Below are 18,992 nucleotides of genomic sequence, written 5' to 3' on the forward strand. Positions count from 1 at the left end.
AGTAAAATTAGTGCTTCTGGCCCCCGCCTGGTCGTTCATTCCCTCGGCTGTTTAAGATCTGCACTGACAACTTCCATCTTCCTTTGGCTGCTCTCAGCCCCTTTAAGCTTCAAGTTCTCTATCAAATGCATCTTTGCACTGACTCTGCAGATTCTTCGTAAGAACTCAGACCACTAAGGCAAAAGAAAATGACTAGCAGTTATCCAGGACAGGAGGGGCAGAGGCAGGCAGATCTAGCTCTGTGAGTTCAAGGTCAGCCTGGTCTACACAGTGACTTCCAAGCCAGGGAAACATTAATAATAATAATGACAAATAACAATTGCATCATAAAAAGTACAACTGAGCAATAATGGTGTGGTGGTGAGGGGTTGGCAGGACCTGACCTGCTTTTACCTGGGTTTTCAGGCTTCAATGCATGGATTGGCATGCTCTTTGTGGACCACTACCACACCAACCCTGTGCTGGTCAGCTTTTGTCACATTCTAATCACAAGCCACAGGGACCGGAAGCTTCAGAAGACCATGAAATACTGGCACCTGAATCAATCAGCAGGTAGTGTCTCCTGTTTGAACCTGCACTAGTTCAGAGTGGGAAATGGATACTCAAGGGCTCCCTGGGACTCCCAAAGTGCCCGATCCCTGCATTGCTCCCCTTCCTCTGCATCCCTTTAGCCCAGGCTGCTCAAGAGGCACAGCTCCCATCAGTCAAACTGTGTGGCCTTGGCCTGCAGACTAGCTCACCTGCCTATTCCAGAACTGAGCTCCAGTTCTGCTAGCACAGTTATCTGTATCCCATTGTCTTGGGATGCCAATGTACATCTCAGGCTACTGGCAGATGGAATTTCAAAAATGGAGCTCAGTTTTGATTACTATACCCTATTGCTTACAGAAAGTACTCTGAGTTCCTCCTGCCCCATAAGGGCTCAGATATCTTCACTGATATCCCCTACAGTTCTATGGGATATCTAACATCTTCTACCTCTCATTCCCTGGGAGTCCTGACCCAATGCCTCCAGTCACTCCTTTTACATTGTAGGTAACTGCTCCAAAAGTTTGACAATAGCAGAGACAACACCCCGCCCCCACCCCATCTTCACTCCTGCTCTTTCTGATTCTGTCCTAGGTCCCCGATTCTCAGCCAGGGCCCGAACTAGGTGGCTCCTGCTGCAGACGCTGATCAACAACCCCAGGCTGATAATGCTCAGAAAATCAAACTCAGGCCACGGTTCTCAAGAATTCACACAGATTCTGCCAACCTGCTCTGATTGCTGATTGGACCACCAACTTCTGCTCCAAGGCCACACCAACAGCTGTGTGAGCACGAGGCTCAAGGCATTTGATGATGGTGTCATTGGGTGCAGGTGCTAAAAGATGGTGACACTCATTGGAAAGACACCAGTGCCAGGTTGTGAGGCGTGGGCATTGCCCTTATGCAGAGCCAAGCACTTACCCAGGACAGACACAGCCTGACTGTTGACAGTCCTTCATGTGCCTGCACAAGTGCTGTGAGGACCCGAAGTCTCAGAGCGCTTACAACTGGTTGCTGTGTACATTTGTTCCTATTGGTGCATATGCCAGGGTCCTCTCTTTTAGCTGCATCTCTACAACTGCTCTTTGACAGTTTGATTCTAGAAGCTGAGAAAATGGAGCATACAATATACACTACACACACACACCCCTACCCTTCTACCTCTGGCTAAATGACTTTGTCTCTATTCACAGATATCTATATTTACAAATCATTCAAAGCACACAGACGCCCTTAAGTGTGTGCCTGACACTCTAAACTCTCAAAGGCAGAGATCCGACTTTGGTTGTCTGTATGGTTTGAGTGTGTGCAGTGTCTCCCAAAGGCCCAAGTTCCTGTTGGCCTTGGTCCCTGGGATGGCACCATGCAGAAGTGTGGGACCTTTGAGGAGTGGTGCTTGTAGGAGGTCCTTAAGTCACTGGAAGTGTGACCTTGAAGGGTATCATAGGACCCTGGCCTCTATGTTTCTTAGCTGATGGGATGAGTATTTTTGCTCACTAGACATTCCTACCATGATATTGTCCTTAGAAGCCAAAATCCATGGAACCATGAGCCCAAATAAACCCTTTTCCTTCATACATTCACTGTCTCAGGTATTTTGATGCAGCAACGGGTAGCTAATACAGATCTCATGTCACAGAAAGATCCAAATGTGTGTGTGTGTGTGTGTGTGTGCATCTGTGTTCCGTATTACTCATAGGAAAATGAAAATTAAAACCATGATGCTACACCAACACACAATGGCTAGGCTAAAGTCCAAAGACCAAGTGTGGGTGAGGAGACACACTGGTGTGTGTGAACTGTTACCACTTTCAGAACCTGTGGTAGATTTGCTAAGATGGACATGCACGTATTCTATGACACAGAAATTATAATGTTAACTACATGCCAAATAGAAATGGCTGTGTATGCTCTCCATGCAGAAGAATGGTTAGAGCAGTGATTTGAATACATTCCCAAATTGTAGAGAATGGAGGATGCCCTGAGTGAGTGAAACAAACAAGCCGAGCTACTGGAACGCTGTAGTTTCTCCATCTGAGAGCCCAGACAACCACACAGCTCCCTGTCCATGTGTTTGGCTGTCTATCATTGTTTTTATTCCCTTGTTTCCCCATGAGGTTGAGTCCCTGAGTCAAGCAAGGACACAGCTCCAAATTGAAACAGAAAACACCCAATGTGCATTGAAAATATAAAAGAAATAAAACAGCTATATTTCTAATAATACTATCAGAAATGGACTTTAAGCACATTCTTTTTATAGTAAAGAGGGTTCTTTTACATATATTTTTCATTTGTTCTTTGACAGTTTCATATATGTGGATGTGTCCACCCCTCTTCTCTTTTCTCCCAGACACTCCCCCAACACGTCTCTTCCTCCTGTCTTCATGTCTGTTCCTGTTTGCATTCTGTTGCTGTGATAAAACATTCTGATCACAGTAACTTAGGAAGGAAAGGGTTTGTTTCTGTTTACACTACCAGGTCAAAGTATATCACTGCGGGAAGTCAGGGTAGGAACTCTACAATCCTCTACAATTGAGATGAACATGTGATTTCCAAATTTAAGCCCATTTATATAATTTATAACATTTATTAATTTACTTAGATTGAGCTGTCCTTGTATCTTTGGAATATAAGCAACTTTATTTTGGTGAATGATCATTTTGATGTTTTCTAGAATTCTGTTTGCAAGTATTTTCTTGAGAACTTTTGAACCTATGTTCACTGGGGAGATTACTCTGCAACTCCCTTTCTTTCTTTCTTTCTTTCTTTCTTTCTTTCTTTCTTTCTTTCTTCCTTTGTCTCCTTCCTTCCTTTCTTTTTGTTGCTTCTTTACCTAATTTTGGAATCAAGATAATACTAGCTTCACAAAAAGAGTTTAATAAAAGTCTTTATGTTTCTGTTTGATGGAATAATTCAATGAAAAAGATTGATGCTAGTTTTTCTGCGGAGGTAAAATTCACCAGTGGCTCTGTCTGTACTGGGATTTTCTTTTGGGGGGAGGTTTTAAACCACTGCTTCAACTTCACTGCTTATTATGGGTTCTGTGTTACCATGGCCAGCTCCCAAGTGGCTATAACTTTTAAAAACTAGAACACCCAGGCAGGGCAACCTTCTGATGCCTGAAACTCAAGCCACCAGCCTTTCCTGGCTGAGCAGAGACTGAAAAATAAACAAACAACATAGGGAGGACAAGAGTCTGAAAACAAGTGTTTTTTGTTTGTTTGTTTGTTTGTTTGTTTTTGTTTTTTAAAGTATGTTTTTTTGCCAGGTGGTGGTGGAGAGCACCTTTATTCCCAGCACTCAAGAGACAGAGGCAGGCAGATCTCTGTGAGTTCGAGGCCAGCCTGGTCTACATAGTTCCAAGACAGCCAGAACTGTTACACAGAGAAACCCTGTCTCAAAAAACCAAAACCAAATAAATAAATAAAATAAAAATTACGTTTTCCTTCCATTCCCTAGGTCACCTACAAGCTTTCTTTTCAGCTAAAACGAATCTAATTTTGATTTTATTTCACGCTGATCAAAGAATGAGAATAAAAGGTGTTTTTATTCACTGCTTCCTCATTCACCTGTGTCGAAGAGTAAGAATAGTGTTTTCTAGTCATCACCTTTCGCATTTCTGATGCTGCAGCTAGCTGCAGAAGGTCATTCACTCTAGGAAGTCACTTTGGGAAGGACTTGCCAGCTTGGGGGACCCTGCCTGCCACTTTGGGTCTTCTCTGGAAAGGAGCAGAGTGGCCTACAGTACACGGGAAATTAGATTGTGTCTGGTTTGTTCCTCATTCTGGCCAGGCAGGTCTTGAGCCTTGACCTCTGAGCCCGCCAACCTCTTCTGAACTAGGAAAGATTTGATCTCTTTCAGATTGTTACAGGCAATGACCACCTTGTGCTACACCCTCACCCCACCCCACCCCCACCCCCGCACAGGTTGCTTTGACTAAAGAGACTGACTTCCTTGACCTCAACAGGCAAGATCTGCGCGGGCCCTCTGATCTCCTACTAACATTGGGAACATTTAAGGGCGCTCCAAGAACCCAACACGAAAGTCGTGGTTGAGTTTCCGTACTCCATATGGGTCGCTGCTGTTGCTGAGTGACCCCGCTGCGGGAGAAGGGAAGTGTGGGCGGTCAGGACCAGCCCCGCCCCTCGCGTTGCCTCGGAGACGGACAGCGTCTGGCCGCAGTTGCTGCGGGTGGTCCAGGCGAATCTAAGCTTCAGGTGCGGGAACAGCCAGCCTTGGTGCTTGGGCCTCTTTCCAGATCCCTGGGCTTGGAGGGCAGCGGGATGATGCAGGAAGGAGTGCGGGTCTCACACCGTAGGCGTCTAAATAGCAGAATCAAATCCTTCCCTTCCCGCTACTCCCCGTTTCTCCCGGAAGAAGTGACTGGGGTCCCAGTTCCATCTGACACCTTAGGCGGATTGACTGTCCCTAGAAGAGCTTGAGGGGAGCGAAGTCCTGCCTTTTGCAGAATGTGCCTGTGTGCATTGGGAGAACCCACGTGAACAGGGCTTATCTGAAGAAGTTTGTTACCTGTTTCTCTTTCTCTCTTCCCCCTCCTCCCACCTCCTTTGTTGTTTTCTTTGAAATTCAAGTTTTCCCTGGTCTCCTGTGGAATCTAGTGCTGTCTTAGGGCCTTAGCACCTGCACTTGGGGAGGACGTCTGCTCCCAACCTCGCAGTGGACACTGAGATCAAGTCCAGGACGAAGGGGAACCCCTCCAGCAGCCAAGATGTCGCCAGTGGGGAAAATGTCCCAGGTAGAAAATGGAAAAGTCTACCAGCAGATCTTCCAGGCCCAGGTAGGCTCCCTGCTGTCCACAGCTCCCCATCCCTCTGCTCTGGACTAACTTCCTGTTCTCTTCTAATTCTCTTTGTTCTGTGAAATTGCCTATCTAAGATCCAAATCTTACTTATTTTATATTTTACTGACAGTAGATTCTTAAAATGCAATATATTTTGATTGTGATCTCCCCTTCCTCATCCACTCCCAAGTCTGATTTGTAGTTCTTTGTGGGGTTTTTTTTGTTTGTTTTTTTGTTTTGTTTTGTTTTTGTTTTTTTTCTCTTATGGTGGGGATGGGGGTGGGGAATGGGGGAGAGGGAGAGGGGCTCACCACCCAGCTACCAAATAAATCACACGGAGTCTTATTCTTTTTTATGAATGTCCGGCCTTAGCTTTGCTTGTTTCTTGCCAGCTTTCCTTAAATTATTCCATGTACCATTTGCCTCTAGGCTTTTACCTTTCTCTATTTCTGTATTTCTTTCTTAACTTCTTACTGTGTGGCTTGCTATGTAGCTGTGGCTGGCCCCTGGCATCGTCCTCCTTATCCTGCTCCTCACTCTCCTCCTCCCAGAGTTCTCTTCCTATTTACTTTCTCTGTCTGCCAGCCCCACCTATTCTTTCTCCTGCCTTGCTATTGGATGTTCAGCTCTTTATTAGACCAATCATGTGTTTTAGTCAGGCAAAGTAACACAGCATTACAGAGTTAAACAAATGTGACATAAAATAATGCAGCACATCTTTGCATCATTAAACAAATGTTCCAGAGCATAAACAAATAGAACACATCTTAAATTAATACTCCACAACACTGATATTCCCCCATAAGACCTACATTTTAAAAAGTAGAGCTTTGATACTACTTTGATTTTTAAAAATAATTGCTATTGGGTATTCAAGTGTACAAATAGAACATCAGGATGCTTATTCTTAAAATAATTAATTTTGATAAAAATTTTAATTAATGTTATTCAGAACTAGTCTGAATTAACCATTCTGTACCTAGGTCTTTTTGTCAAGAATAAAAGCAATTCATATTTTTTCTATTTAAAAAGTGGGTCATGCTGGGCATGGTGGTGCAAGCTTTAAGTCCCAGCACTTGGGAGACAGAGGCAGGTGTATCTCTGCGTTTGAGGCCAGCCTGGTCTACAAAGCAAGTTCTAGGACACCAGGGCTACATAACAGAGAGATCTTGCCTCAAAACAACAACAATAATAAACAACTGGGGTAGTCACATACCTTACCGGGTGCCCAGTGGTCCCCTCCAATCAAGGACTTGCCTTAAAGTATTAAAGGCTTCATTGGCTAAGTCTGTTGTAAAGATTGCTGTGTCTTCTTGAATGTATCTTACAGATCAAAGAAACCTTGAAAGAAATCCATGAACTCCAAACCTAATGTACTGCTTATTTAGGTAGAGTTTTTACTCCTAGTTTGAGCCATAAATCACACTGCCTGTATAACCTTTAGAAATGGTGAAAGCAGATAACTTAAATTACTCACATGATTTAGCTCCTTAGAAGTGAGTTACTATTCTTAATTTCAGCAAGCTATTTTTCCATGTGGTTTAAATTTCAAACCCACACTATAATTTGGGTTGTAATTTTTTTTAAAGCAAGGTGCTAGGTTTGTTGAATGTATTGAAAGGGGCAGAATATCTGGAAGTATTCAGAGTGCCACCCGCCTATAATTTTTAATTTATGCTTTAGGAAGAGATTTATACTTGGGTTATGTGTGTGTTTTGACTTGAGTATGTGTGTGCATGCTTTGTGCTGTTGGAGGCCAACAGGGGATGCTGGAGATATAGGTGGTTGTAAGCCACCAAGAAGGTGTTGAAAATGGATCTCTGGTCCTCTGTAAGAACAGACAGCAAGTGCTGTTGCAGAGCCATCTCTCCAGCACCATAATTTATGCTTTAATTTATATGTATAATTACACATTATCTCATAATTATTTCCTTGTCATAAGAAATTTGTTGTAATTTCTGTCTTTAATAACTCCCTAACATGCCATCAAAGGAATGCTACTCCACCAATGCTACTCCACCAATGCTACTCCTAATAATGGATAGTTTTGTTTCTTTTTTTTTATTCCATTGTTTTCAGTTTCTATGATTAAAAAAATGTTTGTGTAGACTAAATCTGGATTCCCATTCCAAGTTCTTACATACACCTTCCTTGAAATAGCCTGTACCTGTAAAAGGGAAGGGGATCTTCTGCAGTGTGTGTGTGTGTGTGTGTGTGTGTGTGTGTGTGTATAGTTGGAGGCCTTTGTGTAAAGTGTCTTCTGTGTGGCAGGTGCCTCCATGTCCTTCTAAGCTGGGCGCAGTCATCATGAAGGGCTTGGGCATCTGGGACTCTCACAATACCCTATCTCCCATCTTTCACACCCTCAGGTGCAGCTGGTTCAATCTCTGGCAGCCACCAGGAAGCGGGCTGCAGAGCATTCTGGAGCTTCAAAGAATGTCAAGATGCCCATGATGAAGAAGGTGGCATTCCCTGAAGGGGAGACAATGACCCCTCGGCAGAGGAAGTGGGTGCATAGTCTCCCCAATGACTGGGTCACAGAGAATCCGGTTCTCTATAGGTGAGTCTTGCTGTCAAGCCAACTGCAGATCCGCAGTCTTCAAAGACTCAAGATGGGTGGCAAGTAGGAATGCGGTCTCTGGTACCTCCTCCAAAAGAGGGAGGTAGTCACATCTGCATAGTTTTGGTGGGGTGCCTACACCCAGTGTCTGGGTAGAGGGATCACACTCTCATGAAACTTGATTCCTCAACAATAGCAAATAGCCACATTCCCTCAAAAGTGGGAAGACCACATCAGGGAAGCTCCCTTGGGAGGAGGAGCTGCTGCTGAGACACAGACAGGAGGCTGAGGGAGGAGGGTGGGGATAAAACTCGGGAAAGGAGGGTCTGATTCATTGCAGAAGGCCGTGGGACTGCATGAGGGCTAGTGAGAGACCATCAGGAAAATAATGTTCACTGTGGGGAAGAGTGAGGCACTTTGGGTTTCTCTGGTGCTTGCCTCAGGTGGCGCATTTATAGGCTTTATTCCAGAGTTGATGTCACAGTCTTCCCTCCTGGTCCTCTCCACAGAGTTAGTTTACTGAGAGATCTCCGCTCACTCCACCTAGCTCCAAGCCTATGGACCTTGGTGCCATGGAGTGGCTCTGAGATTCCAGCTCTGCTCCACACAATGGTTCTATATGCCCTTCCCAGAAATGGGCTTACTCCAGCTGCCTCACAGGATGGTATCTTGGTTACAGTTTCAGAGGGTTTGGGCCCATGACTATCATGGGGGATCATGGCAGCAGGCAGGCAGGCATGGTGCTGGCTGGAGCAAGAGCTGAGAGCTTACATCTGATCCACAAGCATGAGGTGGGAGGGAGAGGGAGAGAGAGGAGGGAGAGGGAGGAAGGGAGGAGAGGGAGGAGAGGGAGGAGAGGGAGGAAAGGGAGGGAGAGAGAGAGAGAGAGAGAGAGAGAGAGAGAGAGAGAGAGCGCTAACTGGAATGGAAAGGGCTTTTGAAACCTCTACACTTAACCCAGTGACGTACTATCTCTGGAAGGTCACACCTCCTAATCCTTCCCAAACAATTCCACCAACTGTGAACCAAGCATTCACATATATGAACCTGTGGATCCATTCTCATTCAAACCACCACAAATGGTCTGCTGAAGACCAAATAAGGGTGCATGCTAAGAACTTTATTCTTTATTGGGCTGTTCACCTTTGTGATCCTTAGTTTCCCATTTGGAAAGGGTTCCAGCCTCTGACCCATACTGGCCAGGTAAGAAATTTAGAGCTTGTATCTGAAGCAGGGAACTAACGCTCCATCCAGGAACCCTCTTTGACTATGCTTGGAGACAGCAGTATTGGTTGGGAGCCTGGACATTCCCTCCAAGGCTTTCTGGAATAAGAGGCCTGGGTGTTGCTGGAGTTTCTTTTCAGCCTAGTCCCACAACCACTTTGCCCCAAATAAACACATGGATGCTGTATTAACTATAAAACTGTTGGGTGATGACTAGGGCTTTGTACTGGCCATCTCTGTCTTAATCATTAAGCCATTCCTATTAATCTAAGTATTTACACATGGCCTTATCTTACCAGAGAAGGATTCAGGCCTATTGCTCCTCCCTCTGCTACACGGCATCTCTGCAGCCTCCCTCTCTCTCCTTACTCCTTCCTCTCATAGCCTCACGTATCCTTCCTGCCTGGCTATTGGCCAAACAGTGTTTTTTATTTATCAGTCAATAAGAGAAACACATATACAGAGTAACATCCCCCCATCACCTGGGTGGTTGCCAATGCCTGTGCTGTGCTGTCCTGGGGGTTGGGGGTGGGGCTAGGTATCAAGGTTTACTCTCCTCCACTTGTTTCCTCAGGGAAAAGGAACAAGCCAGGAAGGAAAAGATGCGCGAGACCGAGGACATGATTGCTGCCCGAGAGGTGCAGGGTCTCATGGAAAACATCAGTGAGCCTCCTGCCCTCAGTCCCAAGGGAAGACCTGTCCCAGGCATGACGTCTCCATTTCAGAGGCTCCCGCTGCCCTCACTGTGGTCCTCTGCTCAGCATTCCAGAGGCTGTCTTCTGGGCATCTCCCCACACCCCCCAGGAGGGACAGCAGTGGCTGCTGCACAGTGGGCAATTCCAGGAAGGACGGAGCTCACCACTGTGTGTAATTTGGTCACTTCTCGGGCCATGTTTTCTTTTCCTCACGACATGTCCTAGTTGGCATTCCACTTTATGATTTTATGATTAAGAAGTAACCCATGCTCATTGAAAAAAAAAAAAAGCAGAAGACACAAGAACCTGTTGGTAGTAGTGTCCTTCTGCTGAGAACCCCAGACCCACTACCTCAGGTGGCAGTCAGCTTCCAGCTTCCCAGAGAGACACAAGGCAAAACAGAGTAGGTGGTGGGAAGAGGGTACAAGCTCAGGGCTGAGGATTCAGGTTCGTATCCAGCTGCCTGTGACTTAGCTCTTTAACCACCAAGCCAGGCTGTACACATTACAGAAGACTAGTAACAGCCCCGGTCTCCTGGGTTGGTCATTGGGTGCCATAGTTAGAATGATGCTGCCACACGGTAAGCATAGTCTAGTGTTGGCTAATATTGCTGCAAATGGTCCCTCTCTGGGTCATCTACTGTATTTCCTTCTTGCTTGCTTGCTTTGTTTTACTTTTTTGAGACAGGGTCTCTTTGTTATGTAGTTCTGGCTGTCCTGTCAGGCTGGCCTCGAACTCACAGAGATATGTCTCCTGAGATCTGGGGTTAAAGGTGCATATCACTACTCCTGGCTTTATCTTACCTTATTTCAACTTCATGGTGGCACAGAAGCATACCCACCCATAAACTATTCAAGACAGACTTCAGCTCAGATAGTGAACAGTTTGTCACAGACCAGGCTTTGTGTTAGATGACTTTTTCTCAATTGTAGACTAATGGAAGTATTCTGAGTGCATTTAGGTAGGCCGGACTAAGCTTCCATGCTCAGTAGATTTAGGTATAATTAAATGTATTTTCAGCTTACAGTATTTTCTCTTTCTAATAATTTTACCAGACCAGAATTCCCTTGACTCAAAAAAAGCATGTGTGTTTGTGTCTATAAAACTTCTTTTGTTATTTTTGACACAGCTCCACTAAGTAGGCTGGCAGGAAACTTAAGATCTTCTTGCCCTTTTCATGCTGGGACTGCAGGCATGAGCCATCCATGCTTTTTAAAAAGAAAACCACAGACATTATCACCCTATATGCACCATTTGAGAATTTTGCCCCAGTAGTTGTTGATTTATTTGTGGTACAGAGGGCTGAAGCCAGGGCCCCGAGCACGTAGGCGAGTGCTCAACGCTGAGCTATACCCCACCTTGCTCCTTGCAGCACTCATGGGTCATCTTCATCTCTTCTCTTGGTCCTCAAGTCGCTGCCACTGCTGCCCTGGCTTTGGGTATGCGTTCTGAACTCAGGCCTGTGAGCTGATGCTCTCTGCCGTGCTGGCCCCCCGGGAGCACTGTTCTTTCCCTGGGAGCACTTCTCTCCCTGCGGGCTCATCAGCTCTGTTGTTGCCCTGCAGTTTCTGAGAAGACAAGCTCCAGCGTCCTCCAAGGGCAAGAAGAGTACCAGAAGAAGAAGTACCTGAGTGCACTGGAGAGCTTTCAGGAGGAGATTGAGCAGATCGGGGTGGTGAGCCCTACCCCTCTCTGTTATGATATGGCGCAAAGGGGACCTTGGAAGGGTCGGTCCCATGGTGGGTGAGGGACAAATGGCAGTGAGAGACAAATATGCCATTAGGCAGGACTTATGTGGAAAGTTTATTGGGGGAAGATAAAGGGAGTAAGGGAAGGGAAGAGAGAAAGAGACAGAGACAGAGACATAGAGGGCTGTCTCCTCAGAAATGACAGAGAGAAAGCGAGAGCGAGAGAGAGAGCAAGAGAGAGAGCGAGAGAGAGAGAGAGAGAGAGAGAGAGAGAGAGCGAGAGAGAGAGAGAGAGAGAGAGAGAGAAGGCAGAGGTTGTCTCTTAAAGGGACCTTTGCACCTGAGTCCAGAGCCGGGATACTGCCTGTCCTGTGCAGACGTGGCACAATCTGTCAGGATCCCAAGGGACGGGGACAGGTTTGCCTGGATCACAACACTCTCTCCTCTGTTCTGTGGCATTCCCATGGTGGGGAGGTGTGTTTTCATTGCCCCCAATCTCCATTCTCCTCCTCCCTACCTGTGTGGTCCTCAGTGTCTCAGCAAAACATAGACATGGATGGAATCATAGAAGGCATGTTCAAGGGGTTTGTTGCAAGAATGTCATAAGCGCAGGCTTCCTTAACTCTCAGAAAATTCCTATAAGTCAGAAGCTCTTACCTCATTTTGCAGAAAGTCCCAGAGTCTTACCAGGACAGGTATGAAAGCAGCCCAATCAGAACTGTTTGTCTGACTAGAAACCCAGCCATTGACTCACTGCTAGTCCTAGTCCCGCTAATGGAGAGGCAGAGGGATCTAAGATGTACCCTAGACAGTTCAGCACTTGTGGGGTTTGTATTAGTCAATTTTCTGTTGCTGTGATAAAACACATGACAAAGGTGACTTACAGTCACATGGCAGCAAGTGACAGGCATGGCAGCAGGAAGCAGAGTGCTCACACCTTCAAGTACAACCCAAAGCAGTGAGAGCAAGCAAAAAGTAGGGTGAAGCCTTAAGCTCTCGGAGCCTCCTCTCACTGACTTACTTCCTCTAACGAGGCCACAACTCCTAAACCTCCACAGACAGCACCACCAATTGGGGACCAAATGTTCAAATGCCCAAGACTCTGGGGGACATTGAAACCACCTCAGACTCCGTGTTTTCCTACTCTCGGCTCTCTGTTCTTCTCTAGACTTCATCTCTAACTACAATTGGGGCTCGGGAGGCTCCTAAATGAGACCATTTATTCCGTCCACACTCCTCTCTGAGACATAGGCCCACATCTCCTAGTTCTCTCTCCTCTGACTTCCTGTCTTGAGTCCCAAGCACCGGCTGTGTGCCCAAGGCACTAAGAACAGATTCCGTTCTGTCTTCATTATGGCCCAACTAGATGTCAGCCCTGCCCTCACTGCCTCTTCACCTCCATCAGCCTTGGTTTTCATTTCCGGGCAACCTTGGCTTTCTTTCATCCACTCCTTCGATTACTGTTGGTTGAATACCAGTCATGGACATGACCACTCCTAGGTGTGGTTGAGGAGAAGGATTTTATTGTAAATATGGGAGAGAGTGCAGCCAGAGGCATGCAGAAGGGTCCAGACTGAACGGGGCTGTGAGAGGAAGGGGTGGGAGGAGAGTGATAGGGAGAGAGAAGAGAGAGCAAAGAGGAGGGAGGATCAAGAGCTCAGAGCAGAGGACAGAGAGAGAACCAAGAAAGGAGCACCAGGAGGGGGCGGGGCCAAAATGGCAGGGTTATATAGGTAAGAGAAGCAAAGCCCCAGGGCTGGAGGCGTTTAGGGTAGAGGCCATGGTGAGGAGTGTTGAGAGGAGCCTAGAGGCCGAGTAGACACTGGTATGTTAAGAGGCAGGAGCCACGGTTAGCCCTTTGTCCCAAGTTTCTTTGGGAGCTGACAGACTAGATGGGATGACAGCCCTTCCATCAGCTATTGAGAGAATCAAGTGGCAGCAGGTACTACACAGGCACCATGCCCGGTATGCCTCAGGGTGCCCTGGTCTTCTGGGTGTGAGTTCATCATCAGTCTTCATCATCGGTCCTCAACTCGTCAGGTCTAGATAATGATCCTTCTTGAGACACGATGGGCCATGGCACCTCCTGTCTGGGGTGTTAAGGCCCTGACCTTCAGCCTCCTGGCCTGTTGCAGGAGATGGAACCTCTCATCCTGGAGAAAGGGGAGCTTCTTCTGAAGAAGATGGCCCAGTCTGATGAGGATGTTGATCAGTTGTTCAAAAAAGTCGAAAATGAACCGGATCTTGAGAGCCACACTATCGAGGTAGGGGTACCTGGTGTCTGTGCCTGCTCTTCCTGCCTCTCCAGGAGCTCCTGGTCTGACCCTGTTCCTCTGGGCAGACTCTGTTGGAGCTGTGGGAGAAGGTGGCTGAGAGATTCATGCAGCAGAAGCAGGAGATTAAAGAGCTAGATCAGGAGCTGTTGGCACTGGAGGTCTCTCGAGCCAACAAGGCAAGTTGGCTTTCTCTAGAAGGGTCTGTGGGACATCCCTCTTCCTGTTAGTGCTCTAGGAACTGAGAGTCACTCACAGTGATGCCTTCTCCTCTCTAGCTGAAGGACGTGTTGAAGAGATATGTTGACATCATAGAGAAGACCTCCTACCTCCTGCGGCCCGATGTATATAGGCTGATAGATAAAGAAGCCATGGTGAGTGATGTTCTGTGGTGGGCCTAGGGTATCCTGAGCCTGGTGTCTCAGGAATGCATGATGTCCCCAAGTAACTCAGTTAGGCCTCTTTGGTTGGGACTCAAATATTTGTAACTGCATTTTCAATAGCAGTCATTGAGGAGTGTGTTCATGGTTTCCTGCTGTCTGTAGTTAGTTACATGCCTAGCACTCAGCCATCACTTACTGGGCCATGTCCCAGCCACTGTGTGTGCAGTCCCATGGGTGCTACATTCTGGGGTTGTTGTTTTAGGGCTTTCACTGTCCCAGGGCTCCCCACCCTTGGCAGTCCCAGCCTACTCTGGGTTCCTCATTCTTCCCACCTCCCCTACTGGTCAGTTTTGTTTGTGGCTGCAGTGTGCCTGCCTCTTGGCTCTGTCTCCCTCCATGGACGGAAAGTAGGAAATTCAAGGTTGTTCAAGATGTCTCCAGAGTAAAGCCTGACCCTTCTGCTCTGTGAGAAGGCTCTTGCTCGGGCTGCTCAGGGGTGCATTTTTGCATTGGTATTTGTGCACAGCTGACCTTGCCCTAGGTCTTCAGTTGGGATAGCAGTGCTCCTTGCCAGGACATGTTTGGAGGGTGACAGCAGGGGTCTTGACAGTAAGTCATACTTGTTTTAAAATTTTAAACTTAAAGAGACATGTAAAAAATATTTGTGTATATATGTATGTCTCTCTGTGTCTATATTTGTGTCTCTGTGTATGTGTCTTTCTATGTATATGTGTCTCTCTTTGTGTATGTGTCTCTCTATATGTATATTGTCTATGTATGTGTGTCTCTCTATGTATGTGTCTATGTATTTGTGTGTCATCTGTGTGTACATGTGTATCTGTGTATATATGTGAGTCTCTCTTTGTGTACATGTCTCTCTGTATGTATTTGTGTGTGTCTCTGTGTGTATATGTGTGTCTGTCTGTGTCTATATTTGTGTGTCTCTCTGTGTGTCTCTCTATGTATTTGTGTGTCTCTCTGTGTGTACATGTCTATCTGTGTGTATATGTGTGTCTGTCTGTATGTATATTTGTGTGTCTCTCTGTGGTTCTGAGCCACCCTGAGTGCTGGGAACCAAACTGAATCCTCCAGAGGAGCAGCAAGCACCACTCAACCACTGAGCCATCCCTGCAGCCCTGAATTTACTTTGCAATTAGCATAAAAATATGCGTTGTCATGACGTTTTAAACCCTGATCTGGTTTGTTGACCCTCTCCCCGCCTGGGTCTCCCCAGCCCTCATTGCCTTGCGCCCTCCCACCAGCCCCATTAGCCTCCAATCTGTTTTCACGTCACATGTTGCCACGCCTCCCTTTTCTCATGGCCTCTTTTCCTCCTCCCATGGCCCTCTTTCCAGTTCATAATTTACACCTACACTCATACGTTAAACACTTACAAACATTAAAAATTGGGGCCACATATGAGAGGCAATATGTAACACTCGTCTTTCTGAGTCTGGGTCATCTCATCCTAAAGTTTGGGCTTTGTGTGTCTCTGGAGATGTGACTCAGTGCTGTACTTCCCTTCTGGTGCCCAGTGTCCCACTGCTGTCACCTGGAACATGCGCTCACACTGTGTGTATGCGTCTCATCAGATTTCATAGTCCTCTACTCTCACAGCACTGCTGTGGACCTGCAGGGCGAAGAAACACTTGCTTAGACCCCAGCAACACAGTGCTTGCTGGCACGAGGCCTCGGGCCCTCTGGAATTCCTTCCCTCTGAGCCTGGCTGGGCCTGCAGCTAGCTAGAGGAAAATAGGTAGCATTGAGGATTTTTTATGTGGTGGGTTGGGAGTGGTGAGGGGGAAAGCTGCTCTTATTTTAGCAGCGGCGGAGGTTGGGGGGGGGGAGAAGATGATACAGGGCAAAGGGCAGAGTCATGCTATGCAGGAAGGAGCTATTCCCATCCTGGTCCAGGACATGCAGATCAGCAGTCCTGGGAGGACCAGGTTTGGAACTGGATTCAGCACATCTTTGGGTCTGGGTCTCACAACCATCACATGTGGCTGGGCTCTCTGATTTTGGAACAAATTTATATAAAGGCATCAAAGAGCCAACTGGAGTGCCACCCTCCCCCGTTTCTGAGCAGTGACCCAGTGCAGCTACATGTCTGGGTTGGTGTTCCTGCTGTCAGGGACATGCTTCGGCCTTCCAGGAAGACCCCCTGAAGAAGAGTGGGTCACGGCTGCTTCCCCGTCTGTGGCCTCCAACCCTCCTCACATCCCACCACAGCCTCACTTAGCCCTGGCCTACCCCGTCTCCTGACTCCTCTCCTGCCCTGTCTTGCTGACCCTTACTCTGGCCAGAGAACTGCCCCTGCCTAAAGCCCCACTCACCTCTGACCCCAGGCCATGAACCAGGCTCTACTGGGCAATCGGAAGGCCATCGCCCAGCTGTTGGTCAACCTGACTGAAGCCACCCTGCAGCAGGAGCTTGACAACCGCCACCGCTGGCAGGGCCTGGTGGATACCTGGAAGGCTCTCAAGAAGGAGGCCCTGCAGCAGAGCTTCAAGTCAGTGGCGACGCCCCTCCTGTCCCCCGACCTTTCACACCCCCACCCACAACTCCCTCCTAGCCTCAAGGCTGCCTTTTCCTGCTCTCCTCGTTATCTAAAAATACTACTGTTTTCTATGCCCCTATATTTAAATTTAGAAATAGATAAAGGCATCAAAAAAGAAATTACCACTGACCCTTCCTGGACGGAGAAGTAGGCTGAGACTTGAGCACTTTTAGACCCACAGAGTCCATGCCATTTTAGACCTCATTTTTCCATGAACACGATTTCACAACTGTCCTCTGAGCTCAGTATGAATTATTGGAAAGTGTTCACGTACTTGTCAGTATTTTTCTATTCTTCTGTATTAGTTACAACCTAGGGTCCTGTCCTGGAAGGACAGGTATCTCTCAGGTGGATCTCACCTTCCAGAAGCATGTTTCCTCTATGGCACAAAGAGGGAGGAGAGGACCTGTCTCTGCACTTGGGTGCTGAGGCTCAACCTTGCCCTTCCATGCAAACTCAGTGAAGTCCCTAAGTATGCCAAGTCTGCCTCCGGGCACCGTAACAGGCCTGCAGTAGGGTCTCGGTGATGACTCAATGAGACACTCTATAAACAGAGCCCATCTGGGCCCAGGATTGGGACTGTTATAAAAGTCAACAGATAGCAAGCAGTAGCGATGACCACAACTGACTTTTCCTGGACACTTCCCATGATGCAGGGGGCATGGGACTTAGGGCTTTGTTTGTTATCTATCTGAGTCCTCACAAGTTCCCAGTGATGGGTGCTGCCATTAGCTCTGTGTTATAGTCCAAGGCTCAGAGTGGAAGAGGAATGTCTTCCGGGTCAAGGGGTCTGAGGTGGGGCCATTATGGTTTGGATGGCGTGGGCCAGGGTTATGGGGCTCATTGTGTTCTTGTCTAAGTCTCTCTCCCACTTCTCCCCTTTGTGGTACGGGGTGTGGCTGTCCAGTGAGTTCATGGCTAGCAAGAACATCCAGGAGCCCCCCGCTGTGCAGAAGGAGCTGGAAGAAATGCTGAAGAACCAGCAGGTCCTTCAAAAAGTGAGGCTGGATCACCTCTGCACCATCTGGTAAGGTCACTTCGGCACCATTTGCAGTGGTGTGTAGGAAAGACCACTGGGGTCAGCACCTTTGGGGGTCCAGGAGGGGGCATGTGGCCTAGATCTTCCCCTGAAACTCTTCCACACCGGTCACCTCCTGGTGCTGGGGGGGTGGGGCTGGCCACCCAAGCCCTGATGGCAAGAAAGCTCATCGCTGTGGAAAGAAGCTCAGTTTGGTCTTGACAAAGCTTACTAGGAAGCAATGGTCGTGGAGGAGGGAGGAGGAGGAAGAAGAGGGAGAAGGGAGGAGGGAGGAGGGACGGGGAAAGAGGGAGGAGGGAGCAGAGGCCATGTAAGAAGTGGTAGGACAGCCATAGCTTTGGCCCTCATCCCAAGGCACTTTGGAGAGTGGGTAAGAGGCCAAAACACTGGGAGGCTGCTGTCCGGGAGGCACCGTTCAGGGTCTTTCTGATCTGGTGAATAATAAGGGGCTTTTGTGTGAGGTGCCAAATGGGGCACCAGGAGATCCCAGCCAGTTCTTTAGCTCCTTCAGTATTATATTGACAGGGCATTAAATACGCTGGCCATTTTGTCCAGTCTTGTGCAGACCAGGCTTACCTGTCATCTCTTCTTTCCCCAGTGACCTTCTCCCTCCCAACTATAACAAAAACCAACTGACCGAGTGGTATGATTCTCTCACTTCCCTGAACAAGCAGCTTGGTGAGCAACATCTGTGAGATTTCCAGAACTTTACAGAACTCTGCCCAAGTAGGAGCTTACTGTAGTCAGCCTTCCCGGTCATGCATCTGAGGAGTGGTGGCCCCTCCATCCTGGGACTTTAGGATGTGTGATCCCTGAAGACCCCCTCCTACACTCACTGCCCAGTCCACAGGCATGCTAGCCACACATTCTGACCTCTGACATCTGACTCCTGACCCAAGCAAGGGGACAGAGACACAGGGTCTCTGCTTAACTCTCAGGGTGGCACAATGGCTGTTAACCCGAGTGTCTTACAGTTGGAGGCATGGGATTGAGGTCCAATCCTGCTGCATGTCCATGGGGCAGCCAAGGCATCTCATGGCCTCACTGTCCCCCTCTGTAGAGATATCAACAGGACTAATCATGGCCCCTACCTTGTGAATTAATGTCTATTTACAGTTTAGTCCCTAGCTCACAGCAAGAAGGCTGAGCCATAAATGGTTAACTGTTTAGAACAGTTCACACTAAGAGTGTGAGGTCACAGCCCATAGCCCAGCTGCATGGTTTGGAAATAAGTTCAGGCCAT

General features: G+C 47.6%; 2 protein-coding genes across 2 annotated transcripts in view; both read left to right on the top strand.

Annotated features, from left to right (window-relative positions):
- LOC127224629 (stimulated by retinoic acid gene 6 protein-like) overlaps positions 1-1,449 on the top strand; it is a 36,873-nt gene extending 35,424 nt beyond the window's left edge. The window contains exons 17-18 of the mRNA XM_051187727.1: positions 406-552; positions 1,123-1,449. Of these exons, the coding sequence (XP_051043684.1) occupies positions 406-552; positions 1,123-1,271 (296 nt within the window). The 3' untranslated portion in view covers positions 1,272-1,449. The remainder of the gene's footprint in view (positions 1-405; positions 553-1,122) is intronic.
- Positions 1,450-5,206: 3,757 nt separating this feature from the next.
- Ccdc180 (coiled-coil domain containing 180) overlaps positions 5,207-18,992 on the top strand; it is a 60,476-nt gene continuing 46,690 nt past the window's right edge. The window contains exons 1-10 of the mRNA XM_051187729.1: positions 5,207-5,327; positions 7,700-7,890; positions 9,689-9,777; positions 11,375-11,484; positions 13,633-13,761; positions 13,839-13,949; positions 14,049-14,144; positions 16,499-16,662; positions 17,618-17,737; positions 18,348-18,427. Coding sequence (XP_051043686.1) covers positions 5,259-5,327; positions 7,700-7,890; positions 9,689-9,777; positions 11,375-11,484; positions 13,633-13,761; positions 13,839-13,949; positions 14,049-14,144; positions 16,499-16,662; positions 17,618-17,737; positions 18,348-18,427 — 1,159 coding nt within the window. The 5' untranslated portion in view covers positions 5,207-5,258. The remainder of the gene's footprint in view (positions 5,328-7,699; positions 7,891-9,688; positions 9,778-11,374; positions 11,485-13,632; positions 13,762-13,838; positions 13,950-14,048; positions 14,145-16,498; positions 16,663-17,617; positions 17,738-18,347; positions 18,428-18,992) is intronic.

The sequence above is a fragment of the Phodopus roborovskii genome, unplaced genomic scaffold (genome assembly GCF_943737965.1).
Source record: "Phodopus roborovskii unplaced genomic scaffold, PHOROB, whole genome shotgun sequence".
In the NCBI taxonomy this organism is placed as follows: Eukaryota; Metazoa; Chordata; class Mammalia; order Rodentia; family Cricetidae; genus Phodopus; species Phodopus roborovskii.